General features: G+C 39.7%; 1 protein-coding gene across 1 annotated transcript in view; it reads right to left on the bottom strand.

Annotated features, from left to right (window-relative positions):
• LOC126281874 (WD repeat and FYVE domain-containing protein 3) overlaps positions 1 to 14,997 on the bottom strand; it is a 289,780-nt gene that overhangs the window by 137,721 nt on the left and 137,062 nt on the right. The window contains exons 21-26 of the mRNA XM_049981155.1: positions 14,055 to 14,283; positions 10,441 to 10,577; positions 9,914 to 10,097; positions 9,501 to 9,772; positions 6,635 to 6,867; positions 4,432 to 4,677 (exon numbers count right to left, since the gene is read on the bottom strand). Of these exons, the coding sequence (XP_049837112.1) occupies positions 4,432 to 4,677; positions 6,635 to 6,867; positions 9,501 to 9,772; positions 9,914 to 10,097; positions 10,441 to 10,577; positions 14,055 to 14,283 (1,301 nt within the window). The remainder of the gene's footprint in view (positions 1 to 4,431; positions 4,678 to 6,634; positions 6,868 to 9,500; positions 9,773 to 9,913; positions 10,098 to 10,440; positions 10,578 to 14,054; positions 14,284 to 14,997) is intronic.

Raw genomic sequence — 14,997 nt, forward strand, 5'->3', positions numbered from 1 at the left:
TGACTGGTCTGAGATGTTCCATCACAGCATCTACTTAACCTGAAAGCCTCATATTGTTGTTGTTGTTGTTGTTGTGGTCTTCAGTCCTGAGACTGGTTTGATGCAGCTCTCCATGCTACTCTATCCTGTGCAAGCTTCTTCATCTCCCAGTACCTACTGCAACTTACATCCTTCTGAATCTGCATATTGTATTCATCTCTTGGTCTCCCTCTACGATTTTTACCCTCCACATACCCCTCCAATACCAAATTGGCGATCCTTTGATGCCTCAGAACATGTCCTACCAACCGATCCCTTCTTCTAGTCAAGTTGTGCCACAAATTCCTCCCCAATTCTATTCAATACCTCCTCATTAGTTACGTGATCTACCCATCAAATCTTCAGCATTTTTCTGTAGAACCACATTACGAAACATTCTATTCTCTTCTTGTCCAAACTATTTATCGTCCATGTTTCATTTCCATACATGGCTACACTCCATACAAATACTTTCAGAAATTACTCCCTGACACTTAAATCTATACTCGATGTTAACAAATTTCTCTTCTTCAGAAACACTTTCCTTGCCATTGCTAGTCTACATTTTATATCCTCTCTACTTCGACTATCATCAATTATTTTGCTCCCAAATATCAAAACTCCTTTACTACTTTAAGTATCTCATTTCTTAATCTAATTCCCTCAGCATCACCTGACTTAATTCAACTACATTCCACTATCACCATTTTGCATTTTGTTGACGTTCAACTTATATTCTCCTTTCACGACCCTGTCCATTCCATTCAACTGCTCTTCCAGGTCCTTTGCTGTCTCTGACAAAATTACAATGTCATTGGAAAACCTCAAAGTTTTTATTTCTTCTCCATGGATTTTAATACCTATTCCTTTTTTTTACTGCTTGCTCAATATACAGATTGAATAACATCGGGGATAGGCTACAACCCTGTCTCACTCCCTTCCCAACCACTGCCTCCCTTTCATGTCCCTCGACAATATAGTGTTGCATTTTACATTTATCCCATGAGCACTGTATAAATCACTCCAGTCTATGTCTTTGAGTACCTTAAAATAATCAGTTTTTGACTTATGGACTATTTTCAGTAACAGTTATGAAAAGTTTGTTAATAAGTTACGCAACACTGCGCACATCTGTTGCCAACATATCATTTACTCGCAGTACTATCTGCTCCTCTACATCTCTGATTCTATCAATCTCCTCCATCACTATATCCCATATTGCCTGTATTTCTGTTTTCTGATGTGGTTATCTTTTTCTCATAATGCATTTGCTTTGACATCTATATTACTATTTTCAGTATTTTGCACTGTGTCTTGTAATACGCTATAGCATCAACATCAAAGTTGTTTGTGGCTGACAAGTACAGCTGCTTTTTGTGTAATAAGACACCTTTTAGCCATGGTTTCCTTGTGTACTTTGGTCTAATGTGCATAAGTCCTGGTGGAAAACAGCTTTAAAATACAATTTTATCAATATAGTGTTACATTTTACATTTATCCCATGAGCACTGTATAAATCGCTCCAGTCTATGTCTTTGAGTGCCTTAAAATAATCAATTTTTGACTTATTGACTATCCTCTTGAACTGAGAATTTGTACATTTTATATCCCAATGAATACACTGAGGAAAAAAATTGCAACATCAAGAAAGAGTTGTGCAGTGTAAACAAAAGATGGCAGGTGGGTTGCTACATCTGAAAGGTGATGCTTTTTCCAGTTTCGCACCAGTCGCAGAAAAGTGGTGTTTGTAGTGCCACTATGAGGAAGCAAAATCATGTTTGCTTTGAATACATGCTGCAATGGTTGTGATCATTAATTACCTTTAAGACTAAACACGGTGAGTTGATGTTAATCAAGAATGTCTTTAAGGCGACAAAGATGCCAGTATTGACACCTCACTGAGTTTGAATGAGGTCATGTAATAAAGCTACAAGAAGCTGGATGTTTTTATCTGCAATATTGTAGAAAGACTTGGCAGGAGCATAGCCACTGTACATGATTACTGGTAGTGGTGGTCACAAGAAAGTATAATTGCAAGAAGATTGAACTCTGGAGAGTCACCTGGCACTACAACAGGGAAGGCCATTGTGTTAAGGTGTGTGGCTCTGTCGCATCATACTGCATTTGCACCAGCAATTTGAGCTGCAATAGGCACCACAGTGACACTGAACTGTTACAAATGAGTTACTTGAAGGGCAGCTCTGAGCCAGACACCCGGTAGCATGTATTCCACTGACTCCAAACCCTCGCCATTTGTGACTACAATGGTGTCAAGTGAGAGCTCATTGGCAGGCAGGGTGGAGGCCTGTTGCATTTTCCGGTGACAGATGGTTCTGCCTCAGTGCCAGTGATTGCCATGTGTTTGTTATGAGGAGGCAAGCTGAGGGCCTGCAACCAACCTGTCTGCATGCTAGACACACTGGAATTACATATGGAGTAATTGTATGGGCTGTGATTTCATATGACAGAGGGTCACTATCATGATTATCCCATGCATCCTGACTGCAGGTTTTTACGTCAATCTAGTGTGTCTATCTGAACAGCATTGCAGATGGTGTTTTTCAGCAAGATAATGCTTTTCCAAACCAACACTGCTGTAACCAAACATGCTCTATGGAGAGTCAACATGTTGCTTTGGCCTGTTCGCTCACCAGATGACAACTCCAGTTTCATTCACAACCAGCATTAACTGTTCCTGTATTGATTGACCGAGCACAACATGCATGGAACTCCATCCCACAAACTGACATCCAGCACCTGTACAAAACAATGCATGCACTTTTGCTTGCTTGCAGTCAACATACTGGCAGTTACACTGGTTATTAATGTACCGTCATTTCACATTTGCAATAACCAATCTCACAGTTACATTAATGTCTGATACTGCAATGTTAATCACTTAAATGCGTTACCTAGACAAATGTACACCTGAAATTTCATTACTCTACATTAATTATTCTTTGGTGTTATGATTTTTTTTCTCCTGTCAGTGTGTTAACATTTCCAACCCTCCTGACAGAAGAATTCAAGTGAGGTTAGTCATGGCATCTCCCAATATGTACAAACTCAACATTAGTATGTCTTGATGCTTGAGCAATCTAAACTGATTCACACTCTACATAGCAACCAACATATCTGCCAATACTTTTGCCTGGCCCGACCACAGTGTTTTCCCTGATGAAGCCTTTGCAAAGGGATCCAAAATCTTCTGTTATGTGACCCAGACCAGCACTAGTACATGCTGCAAAAATTAGCCAACACCTCAAGCATGAGAACTACTAAACAATGAAATTTTCTTTCTCTTTGCTGGCTTCCCTAAATTCTTACTGTTCAATTTATCACTGAAAGTTACTTGTGACTGTCCACACTTACTTCTGCCGTAGGGCCTTCAGTTGCTTATTGAAGCAACAGGTAAAACTTATTTTTCATATTCACCAAAAAGCTGTCAGATGAAGTTCTAAGCTTGTTGTCATTCTCTACCCTTTTTTACCTTTGTCCCTCCTTAACCTGTCCAGATTTTTCCTAGCCTTATCTAATTCAGCTTGATGTGCAGCAATTTCCCCCTAGTGTTCCACAACCTATGTATCTCCATTCTTAAAAACCACTGAAGAGCTGCATTTACTTCCCCAATTTCCATGTCTTTATAGTCACAGCTGAGGCTCTGTTTTCAGAATAATCCCTCAAAAACCTGGCTGGAGTGAAATATTTTTATTTTCTAATTGTTCACTGTACCTAACCTCTTGCCCATTCCAGAGACTGAAGCAACTTCTCCTCCCCACAGCATCTATGTATGCGCTCTTTCCAGTTTGCCAATTTTAATCTGACAAAGCAAGTGATGAAAATACCAAAAGACATAATTTAACAGTGTTAGTGATCCAGCTGTGGCTGGTAAGTGAAAATACTTCTTCTGTCACGTAGATCATTAATGTTTATTTTCACCCTGAATTTCTGTAGTTTTGTGAGTTTCTTGCCAGTGGAGCATCAGGCAAGTGTAACAGACCATTAAAAGCCCTCTCTACATACATCTTTCACAAAGTAGACAATCATTACTTCCACATGATTTCAGTACAATATCATCACTTGCTTCTCTTAGCTAGATCACAATTGCTGCAGATAATCAGTAGATAGTTTCTCTTTGTCTTTAAACAACACTTTTACTTCGAAACACAGTGTGTCCTTAAGAAACTGCTCAGATGACAAATTTAAAAATCTAAATTACTACTACTACTACTACTACTAGTAGTAGTAGTAGTAGTAGTAGTAGCAGCAGCAGCAGCAGCAATAAACAGCACCACAGCCAGAGGTGGCTCTATGTGAACAATCCAAAATGCATGTCTTTATTACTGTAACTAAAAATGCTAAATTTCTCTACCTCTCTACGACATATATTTTATAAAAGATGATCATACTCACGTTGTACTAACAGCACTCCGTGGTGTGAACAGGAGAGAGTGGAGCAATTGTAAACATCGATTACGTAACACTATTCCTGTAATCATGTCAGATTCTTCATCTCCATATATGGGTACTACTGCTATGAGACTCAGTTCATCTCCAGTAATGGTAGGCTGTTGCCTATTCTGACCTTCTTGCAACGTTATCTTCTTTTCATCTGCTGTAGGTGAAGTGGGAAGTGTTGCTGCTACAAATTGGCCAAACCTATGGAAAATATTAAATCCATACTGTACGCAGTATTTCTTCTTTTAAACAATTGAATTAATTAATATCCTTAATCCTAAACCATTTTTTAATTTATTTTAAAATGCACAAAGCAGCTGCAACTTGTGGTTTTATTTATGGTGAGATGTTCTTTACCATTCTGAGCTATAGCTGTGCCCATGTGCACCTAATATGGCTAAATGAACTGTCTGGACTGACAATCTGATATTATTAGATTTTGAGTGAGTATTTTTTTCGTATAAATACTAGACAGACAAACACATACTTAAAATGTATCTACTGATAAGAAGGCTACATAGGACAATGGAATGTAGTTACAGCTATACGCAGTGGAAATACTGCCATATGGTGAACTCAAGAAATGTAGACACACTTAAATTAAACTAACCATATCTCACAATATAACTGTTCACACCCTGATTGGGAGACAAAAGGATGGTGAAAATAGGGAAGAGTATTTGCAGACCTTGAGTCATGCAACAACTCATGCCAAAATAATTCAATGAATAATAGCATTCTCATAAAAGGTAAAGGTCCAGGTTTGAGTTTTGGTCTGGCATACGATCAAAAAGTTTTGTAAAAAACACAGTCATGGCAGACTGAAAGATTCATTCTGGAATGGTACGTACAATGTTGATAATCTTTTCTCTACCATGTCTGTTCTCTCTGAGATGCTAGAGTAGCAAAGATATCAGGAGAGGGGCAGCTTGACAAACAGGAAAAAAGGCACTTAAAAAATGGAGCTTTTATTCAGGCTGTGGGGCATAATTTTATAATTCCACAGGTAAAAATGTTGCCCGTGAAAGGTATGAATTATCCAGTTTTGAATTTGGTGTGCACAGTTTGAATCTATCAGGAAGGCTTCCCCCCTCAACATGTCCGGTAAGCCTTCCCTGATCCTGGCTCTGGGTGACTTCCCTGAAATCTACCCCTTTTCCTAGACCACTCCAGTCCTTTTCCTTCACCCCTCTTCCATCCCCTTCAACCCTTCTGCCTGAAGGAGACACTGGCTCAGAAAGATTACCTAATTAGAATCTCTTACACGTGTTTTCTACCACTGTTTGGTGAGTAGATTTTTTTATCCATCCAATTACCTCATTTTATCAGGAAGTTTTGTTACAAACAATCCTGTTGGAAGAACATCTGCAACTGAGCATTATAGCAGAGGTTGAAAATACCGCTTCAGTTGTAAATTACGTTATTTTCACATGACCAGTTTCGGACTGTCATAAGCCCATCCTCAGGTGTCGTAGCTGTGCTGTGGTTCCCAAGTGCCGTGTGTACCGGGCGAAGTGTGCTGGCTATGAGCGCAGAACAGCATACGCAGCACACCGCGCCTGGTAAACGCGGTGCTTGGGGACCGCAGCACAGCTACGACACCTGAGGATGGGCTTGTAACAGTCCGAAACCAGTCGTGTGAAAAGAAAGTAATTTACAACTGAAGCAGTATTTTCAACCTGTGAGGAAGTTTTGTAACAGCATTGATTCAGCTACCAAGTGAGAGAATCATTCAGTATACAACCTACCATCTAAGTCCTGGAAGACAGTGGAATCTGCATTTTACCTCTGTCGTGCTATGGATGAACTGCTTTGAATTACATTGACATTCCTTAATGTTCAGAGCACAGTTGCAATTTTAAAAAGTTTATGAACTATGCAGCAAATATTTACTTTATAATAAATAAAATTTTATTTATCCGCAAACACAACAATACTGCAAAAATTTGAAGTTCATAATACTGATAACAATAAAAGCTAATTCCAGCCTATTTTACCAACTATGCAAGCATTTCAAATTTATGGCAATGAGCAAGTAATGCCATGAAAATGTCACTTTTTATTGTAATCATACGCTATGAGCTACTGTTATCGCTAGAACACTGGAATTACCTCAATATTTTAGTAACAAAATTAGTAGTAATATATTACCACTGACCCTAGAAGGTCAGAATGCCTCGGAGTTCCTGCCAGAAGGGTGCCGAGCAGTTGTAACAAGACCTGTCGTGTGGGAGCACACGACACAGAAGGCAGGACTAACAGCAGGCGGGGCACTAGGCCAAGGTCTCTCACTGTACGCAAATTGGCACGCTTCTCACTAGACTCCGAGACTAGCTCCAGGAGGTGCTCAAACAGAGAACGCTGGAGTTCACCTGGTGCTTCATGCCAAACCTAAAACACATTGCTGGAATCACAACTACCTTCCAAACAAGGATAAAAAAACTGCACATCAACCTGACAAGTTCACACACCAGGACTTTTGCCTGACTTCATCTTCACTACAGGTCTGTTCCTGTTGGAATGTAACAATATTATGAAAAGGAAAGTTGGGGAGATGTTGAGTCACAGATAGGCACGACAAAAAGACTGTCGTAATATAAGCTTCAGGCAACCCTAGCCACACTGCAAGCAGCAGCAGCAGCAGCAGCAGTGTATGATGGGAGTGGCGACTGGGTGGGGTTAAGGAGGTGGCTATGGTGGGGAGGGAGAAGGGGAGTGCTGGAGGTTTGACAGAGGACAGGCATGAGGTGGGGAGGGGGCTAGCGGAGAAGGAGAAAAGTAACCAAGCTTGTACAAAAACAAATCTCCGGTGCCTTATTGTTCCAGTCTCCCACCACCTCCCAAAGGCCCACCATCTGGTCACAGAGGAGCATTCCCCCCATAACTCATTACCGCACAGAACTGGAGCAACTGCATCACATTCTCTACCAGGGTTTCGACTACCTCTTGACGTGCCCTGAAATGAGAAATGTCCTGCCCACTTATCCTCCCCACCGCTCCTGCAGTGGTATTCTGCCACCCACCAAACCTACACTATATACTCGTCCTTCCCTACACAATCCCTGCTCCCAACTCCCTACCTCATGGCTCATACCTCTGTAATAGACCTAGATGCAAGACCTGTCTCATACATCCTCCCACCACCACCCACTCCAGTCCAGTCAGAAACATCACCTTTCCTGTCAAAGGCAGGGCTACCTGTGAAACCAGTCATGTGATCTACAAGATATGCTGCAACCACTGTGCTGCATTCTATGTGGGCATGGCAACCAACAGGCTGTCTGTCCATATAAATGGCCACTGACAAACTGTGGCCAAGAAACAAGTGGACCATCCAGTTGCTGAGCACGCTGCCAAACATGACATCTTTCATTTCAATTACTGCTTCACAGCCTGTGCCATATTGATCCTTTCCACCAACACCAGCTTTTCTGAAATGCGCAGGTGGGAACTTCCCTGCAATATTCTACATTCCTGAAACCTTCGTTACTCATTGTCCTCACTCATCCAGCCTCTCTCTTCCCATTCCAGCATTATACAGCTCTCATTCCACCATCACACCCAGTCTTTCTACTTCTCTCCTTTTCTGCCTCCATTCCCTCCCCATCTCTCCACTGCCCTCCGTCTAACCTCCCAACTGCACATAGCTGCCCTACCCTCTCTTCACCTCGTCCCTGGTGCTCCCCAGCTCCACTGCTCTGTCTTTCACCCCCACCCTACTATCCCTCCCCCTCCCTGCCCCAGCCTCCTCCATACACCCAACAAGTCACCACTCCCACCATGCACTGGTGCTGCTGCTCGCAGTATGGCTACAGTTGCCTGAGAATGCAGTCTCGTGTGTGTGTGTGTGTGTGTGTGTGTGTGTGTGTGTGTGTGTTCGTGTGTGTGTGTGTGATCTATTTTTGATGAAGACCTCACAAGCCTATAGCTTTATTTATGACAGTCTTTTTGTTGTGTCTATCTGCGACTCAGCATCTCCTCTATATGGTGAGTGGCAACTTTCCTTTTCATAATATTGTTACACATGCGTACCTCTTATCCTGAGCTCCGAGTGAGCTGACATTCCTTTGAATCTTCACAAACCTATTCCTCTCCCCTTCCTCAGGAAGGAGCTATTAGTTTTTCTAACTAGGAAGTTTATCTTTTTGTTTCTATAAGCAGTACTATACACTTGCACTTCCTCAAGGTTAAGTATTGGCCCACAGTTCTATCACGAAGTAAACATTCCAATGCATACGCATCATAACAAGCTGATCATCAGCCAATGACATTAAAAATTTTACCTAGTGTTACTAATGACTCGTTTCTGAAAATGGTGTTTTGGAAGAAGGAAAAGTCATTTAGAAGTTCATGCAAACACAACTACAGAAAAAAATGGGCTATTGCTTTTGGGATGGTACGAGTGCTGAGAGTAATCTGAACTGTCCTGAAGATACTGAAAGCAAGATGTAGCATGTGGCTTTAAATATATATTTAGTACTTATTACAATAAAACAGACCCCCCTCCCCTCAAGTCAGTTTTTCTCGTAACACATATTTATAAGTAGCTAGTGATATTGTTTAGTTGAGGGAATCAATGAAATATTAGTCTGTAGAACATATGTTCACAGCGCACAACTCAGTAAGCTCTGCCTGGCTAACAACTAACCCTCCTGACCCCAAATGCTGAAGGTGAGTGAAAAAAAAAATTTACACATTTTCATTATATTTTCACCTTTCTTCCATCATTTGTCTGCACATCATTAAGGGAAAGAATAATTTCAATTGTTAATGTGCTTGTGCTGATATAATGGTCCAATAAAGTGAATGTAGTTTTTTAGCTCTTTTTTCAGAAATATTTTAAAACATGTAAATGGAGAGGATATGTCACACATTATAAAGAAGATGAAATGGAGATTCACAACTGCACTTGCTTTTCACTGTATTCAACAAAAACAAAAATTATGAGCCAAAAAATCTGCATTTTAAATTTGCATATAAAATTATCCTGCCTAATAAAGCTACCAACAAGGCAATATCTGTACCTCCACATCACAGAGGAGATCATGGAATGCAGTTGTGTTTGGAATAGTAGAACTTTCACGGCCACTGTCAACTGTTCCAACAAGGCTGAAAGTTAAATGTAGTATGTGGCTATTCAGAAGAGGGCGCTTCTTGCGCAACAGCATAGCTAATGTCTGGTATCCACGGCGACGGTCCATTTCTAACTGTGCTGATCTGTTGCTGCGAACGACACACACAAGTGCCTTGACTGCAGCGTACAAACTTTCCACATCTTGAGCCATAGCGATTAACCCTGTACCGAGAAAACAAGCTTAATTAGCTCATACAGTCTGACACAGACATGTGAGAAAACACTGAAACACTAATACTGTTTTAATGTCATTCTACCTCTTCTTTGCGGCAAATGACTTAACATATGCCTACAGTTTCATACCTAGTAGAACAGAACAGCCTCCAACATTGTCCACCATTTTGGTAACTGGTCTTGGGGAGAAGACACGTACTCCCAAGTACCCGATAACAACACCTCCAAGAGAGCGTGCAGGGCCACTCAAATGACCGGCAGAGTTATGCAGTATCCTAATTGGTGTAGCATTTTCATGAGATGACATACCAAGCTGAAACACATTTTGCAGATTTATGTCAAAACTTTAACAAGTTTTTAATGTAAGGCAATAATCTCCAAACATTTTCAGGCTACAACTTCATTATGTCAAGCGAAATTCCCTTCACTGACATCTTTAAGCCCTGGTTCATTCTGCACATCTTCAATAAACATTAAAGATTACGAAATACACTACAAGAACACAATATATTTCTGACAACACAATACCCTAGACTTAAGATTCATAACTGGCACAACCACTTTGATAATGCATACTACACATTTAACATTCAATACACACATGCAATACTAACGCACCTCTACTCGAAAAAGAAGGGGAAAAAAGCCATACATACCTGCTTGGCAATTGCTTTATTGTCAGCTCTACTGTATACTTTTCTGATCTTTGCCAATGTAAGCTGTGACACAGCTTTTGCATTTAATCCAAATATTACTTTCTCCTCTGCGATTAAGGATGGTAGTGGTTCAATCCCTAACAAAAGGGAAGACCACTGTAAAACACAAAAACTACTACAACTGACAAAATATTATTTTATCTATCAATTTTCTCTTTTAAGAATACATTAACCCACCACCTAGTAGTCTAAAACGAATAGCAGTTAAGGCATTGCTTCATAATGTTCATGAAAAAGATAAAAACACATTTTCATTTATAATCATTATTATATAATTTCCCAGTACCATGTACCACAATTGTACAGGAGGCATGCAAAAGAAAGGTGTTGACTAATTGTAGCGGTGCACAAGTGTTTCCACATTACATTAACCTAATATTAGATCTATAAACTAAAAGATATATTATTGCATGTGAAGAATTAGTATAAACTAATCGTGCACACAGGCACTTGAAAACTAACGTGAATTTCCAACTTTCAAAATTACTGAAATCCCTTAATCAAGATTAAAGGCAAGAGTTACATAAGAAACAGCAGAAAGAGGTATAGTTGCCGAAGACAAGGATAACCACCTTGTCATTCACCTGACCTACATAATATACTTTCCACCCCCGGGAACACACTTAAATCATGCCTCCTTACCTGTGTGACTGAACCCATTGTAAATCTGTTCTGAGAAAACAGGAAAGAACATAAATCATAGTTTCACTATTGTTACGAAAACTGTAACTAAAAGAATGGACACTTGTTAGTGTACACATGTTATCTGTCGGTTACCGTGCATGTCTGACCTAGCTTTTTATATTGATTTTACTGGTACTTAGATATTATTGAGAATGAATGGCCACAAGAAAATTGCCTACAAAAACAACACAGAACAATGTATTGCTGAATAAGTTATCAAACTTAACAGCAGTCACGAATTCTTATTTTACGGCTCATGCCATTATGCTTCCCTCACTCAACATTATTTCTTCAAACTTGTGGAAATGGGAATTCACTCCCCAACACACATTTGGTTCCCGTCATCAATTTGATTTTAATTCACACTAATGTCCTCCCCCATGAATATCAACCTTCTCCCCCCCCCCCCGCCCCCTCCCCCCCCCCCCCTCTCTCTCTCTCTCTCTCTCTCTCTCTCTCTCTCTCTCTCTCTCTCTCTCTTCCCCCCTGTCTCTCTAACTGTGCTGCCTTTGTTATATGTACTTTTTATTAACTTGACACATGTATTTTATTTATTTAATTAATTTTCTCATTCACCTACCTTCCCTCCTCATTCCAATTTTTTTCTTTCTTCCTGCCTTCATTTATCTTTTGCTTTACCAAGCATCCTGTTACTCCTTTTCCAGTTTAACACTAAGTGGAATATGTGATAGGTTCTAAATATTTCAACAAATATTTTGCAAAAACTGATAGGTTTATCTTTTTGAGACTGACCACTCCACAGTATTTTTGCATCTTTAAGACTAACATTTTCCCCCTCCAGCTTGTATGAAATGAAGTACATATAGTGCTACACTCTCATTTTTCTACTTGGCTGTTCTGCCACTTCTTTAAAGATGACAGAGAGAACTCCCATTAGAACACTTGAGAAGTTGGTGCCACACAATCCTTAGTAGTACTAACAAAGAAAATAATTATTGATAATATAATGTAAATGGACAGATAAAAAAAAAATCTACTCAACAAGCAGTGGCAGGGGAGCACAGACACAAAAGGATTTAACTTTCACAAGCTTTCAGAGCCAGTGGCTCCTTCTTCCGGGGGAAGAAATAAAGGGGAGTAAGTTTCCCCTGACGTGAGGTGCTGGGTGACTTTTCTAAGCTGTTGTTCTTTCCCTAAACCTCTCCAGTCCTTTTCCTTCACCCCTTCCCCTTCAACTCTTCCACTAGAAGAAGGAGCCACTGGCTCCGAAAACCTGTGAAAGTTAAATCCTTTTGTGTGTGTGTTCCCCTGCCGCTGTTTGGTGAGTAGATTTTTTTTTTATCTGCCCAGCTACATTATATTATAAGTAGTGATTAAGTATAATTGTACCCCCATCACACATTTAGCTCAAATAATTAACCAAAGTCTTTAGGCCAGGTGTCACACTGTTTTCCATCAGAATTACTTTGTGATAAGAAAACCATCTGTGCAAAATATCCTACACTTCTTTTAACAACATGCTGCTCCTGTATGTGACAGATATTGCTAGAAACATCAGAGCATACCAACAATTTTCAAGAGAACTGTTCCTCATTTTGTCTTTAGTCAATGATTCAGATTGATTTTCCTTTGATGACCACTTCAGCTGATTTATAAAGGCTGACTCTAAGAGACTATTTCATGCATAAATAGTCAAAATACAGTCTGGTATATTAGAAATATGGAGCAGTATAATACATAAGATAAAAGAATAACCTCCATTCAGATGAAGAGTCATACTACAGCATCACAGAATGACTCAGCTCGAAGTCTGCAAGCAACTTTAGGATGATTTATCATTACAACAGTCACATAAATGGCAGTACATATCCAGAACAGCGAAATCAATGGCCTCAAATGTTATCACCCCTTTCTTAAACCTTACCGAGACCTGATAAATTATAGGATCACAACACAAATGTTAATTACTATTATTATACTATTACAGATATGTGAGTAGTTGAAGCTTTCAAAATAATCTGACACATCAAAAAAATTTTGAAAATGCAAAAGTATGTTCTTGACTGCCTGATATTTCAACTGAGAGCCAACAACCACTTGGTTAGCCATATGTTCACATCACAGTGTCCTGAACTGTTTCAGTCACCACATACTTTCTTTTATTTTTGCACCTTCAAAATTCAGTAGGCTAGGTTTTCTCAAATAGCTCGCTTAGTCTAACACTATCATTTTGTGTAACGAATTAATTAATTTAACACATTCCACTCAGCCCATAGTGACTGCTGCAGCCTCCAGGTGACAAACTTTTTCCACTTCCTTGTGTGTCCTGCTCATAAAATCAAGAATTCAAGCAGATTACCATTTTCTTCATCAGTCAAACTGTTCCCCATTTAACAACAAACTTTTGCATGCAAGACAACTATGGAAATGAGGTACACCAATGAATATGTGAGAACTGATTAGACCTGTAATATGTTTTCAAAGTTACACAGCGCTTTGTGGAAGTAGGGACATCCATTTTGTGGCTCTCCAAAGTACTAAATGAGTGAACAACTGAGTTCCAGTCATCACCCCTTGGAAACAATGCATCATGAAGTAACAGTCAAGAAAACAGCACTGAGACACTCTTCGAATGCCAACTTTTAGGGAAATCACAACACAATGTAGTTTCTACGGGCACTGACCAGAATGAGTTAATTCACGCACAAGCCTTAGATCTCCTAATTTCTTTTAACTTTATCTGTACAGAGAATGTTAATTTGTTTTGTTGCATACATCCTGAGCTAGGTTTTACATTTGCACATTCTTCGTCACTGATTTTTTGCAATACAAAAATTCTCTTTTAAATACACAAACAAAAATAAAGTACAAGTGGTTCAAATATCCATAGTAATTAAAATGCAATATACCATTAAGTTCTGGTGCTTGTAAACTGCCCATATAGTGTGGCCCTAGTTGATGCAAAAGAGAGACAGTCTGTGGGCTCAGAACCTCTTCTAGCAAGTGGCAAGGTCCTTGTTTCCAAACAAGTCGCGAGTTGCGACGCCAGACTGGCGGTGTGCCTATGTACCCGTACACTGATGATGCCACAGTCAGATTTGCTGCACCGCCTCCTGGGTTCTGCGAGATGTAGTGTAGCTAGACAGAAAAAGAGAGAGAGGGATCTCAGTCTCTATTATTAATAACCAATGCACAATAGAGGTGACACATTATAGGAAATTTGTTAGCTATAAAATGCAATTTGCTGAAGAAAAACATTACATCAACATCATCTCTTTCATGGTCAGAAAAGAGCATAATGGTGTAATGTCTCATCTATAAATCAAACACTTGTACACTGCAGAAATGTGCTGAAACTATGAAGTATTTATACATACACAGTCTGAGATTATATGACAAGTTGTGATTTTATCTGAAGAAAAGTGAGTTGCATAAACTTAGCCAGTTGACATCATTTGACAAGTACAATTCTCCCACATGCTTCAGCAGATACTACAACAAGCATGTGGCATTCTGACATGTGTGTCCCTCTAGCATCACAGCTTGGAAAGTTAGAGTGCTTGGTGCAGGCGAGTCATATGGCCACAGATGTTTCTTCCACATACTTCAGTGTAAAGAAGCACATGGCTTTCCACTCCAATTTGTGAAGTGACTTCAGTGAAAGTTTACAAGAAAGACCACAATTCTAGTGATGAAAATAGTGATATAAGTGTAACTATTTTGTTCATTTATTTGTGGTAGAGGCCTCTCTTTCACAGACGCAGTTTTACAAGTAATATGGGATTATTCTGTCTTTTATGGCTGTAATAAAGTATTATATGGACCAGACGGATTTTGCTGTTTATTTAAAGC

This window comes from Schistocerca gregaria, chromosome 1, assembly GCF_023897955.1.
Source record: "Schistocerca gregaria isolate iqSchGreg1 chromosome 1, iqSchGreg1.2, whole genome shotgun sequence".
NCBI lineage: Eukaryota > Metazoa > Arthropoda > Insecta > Orthoptera > Acrididae > Schistocerca > Schistocerca gregaria.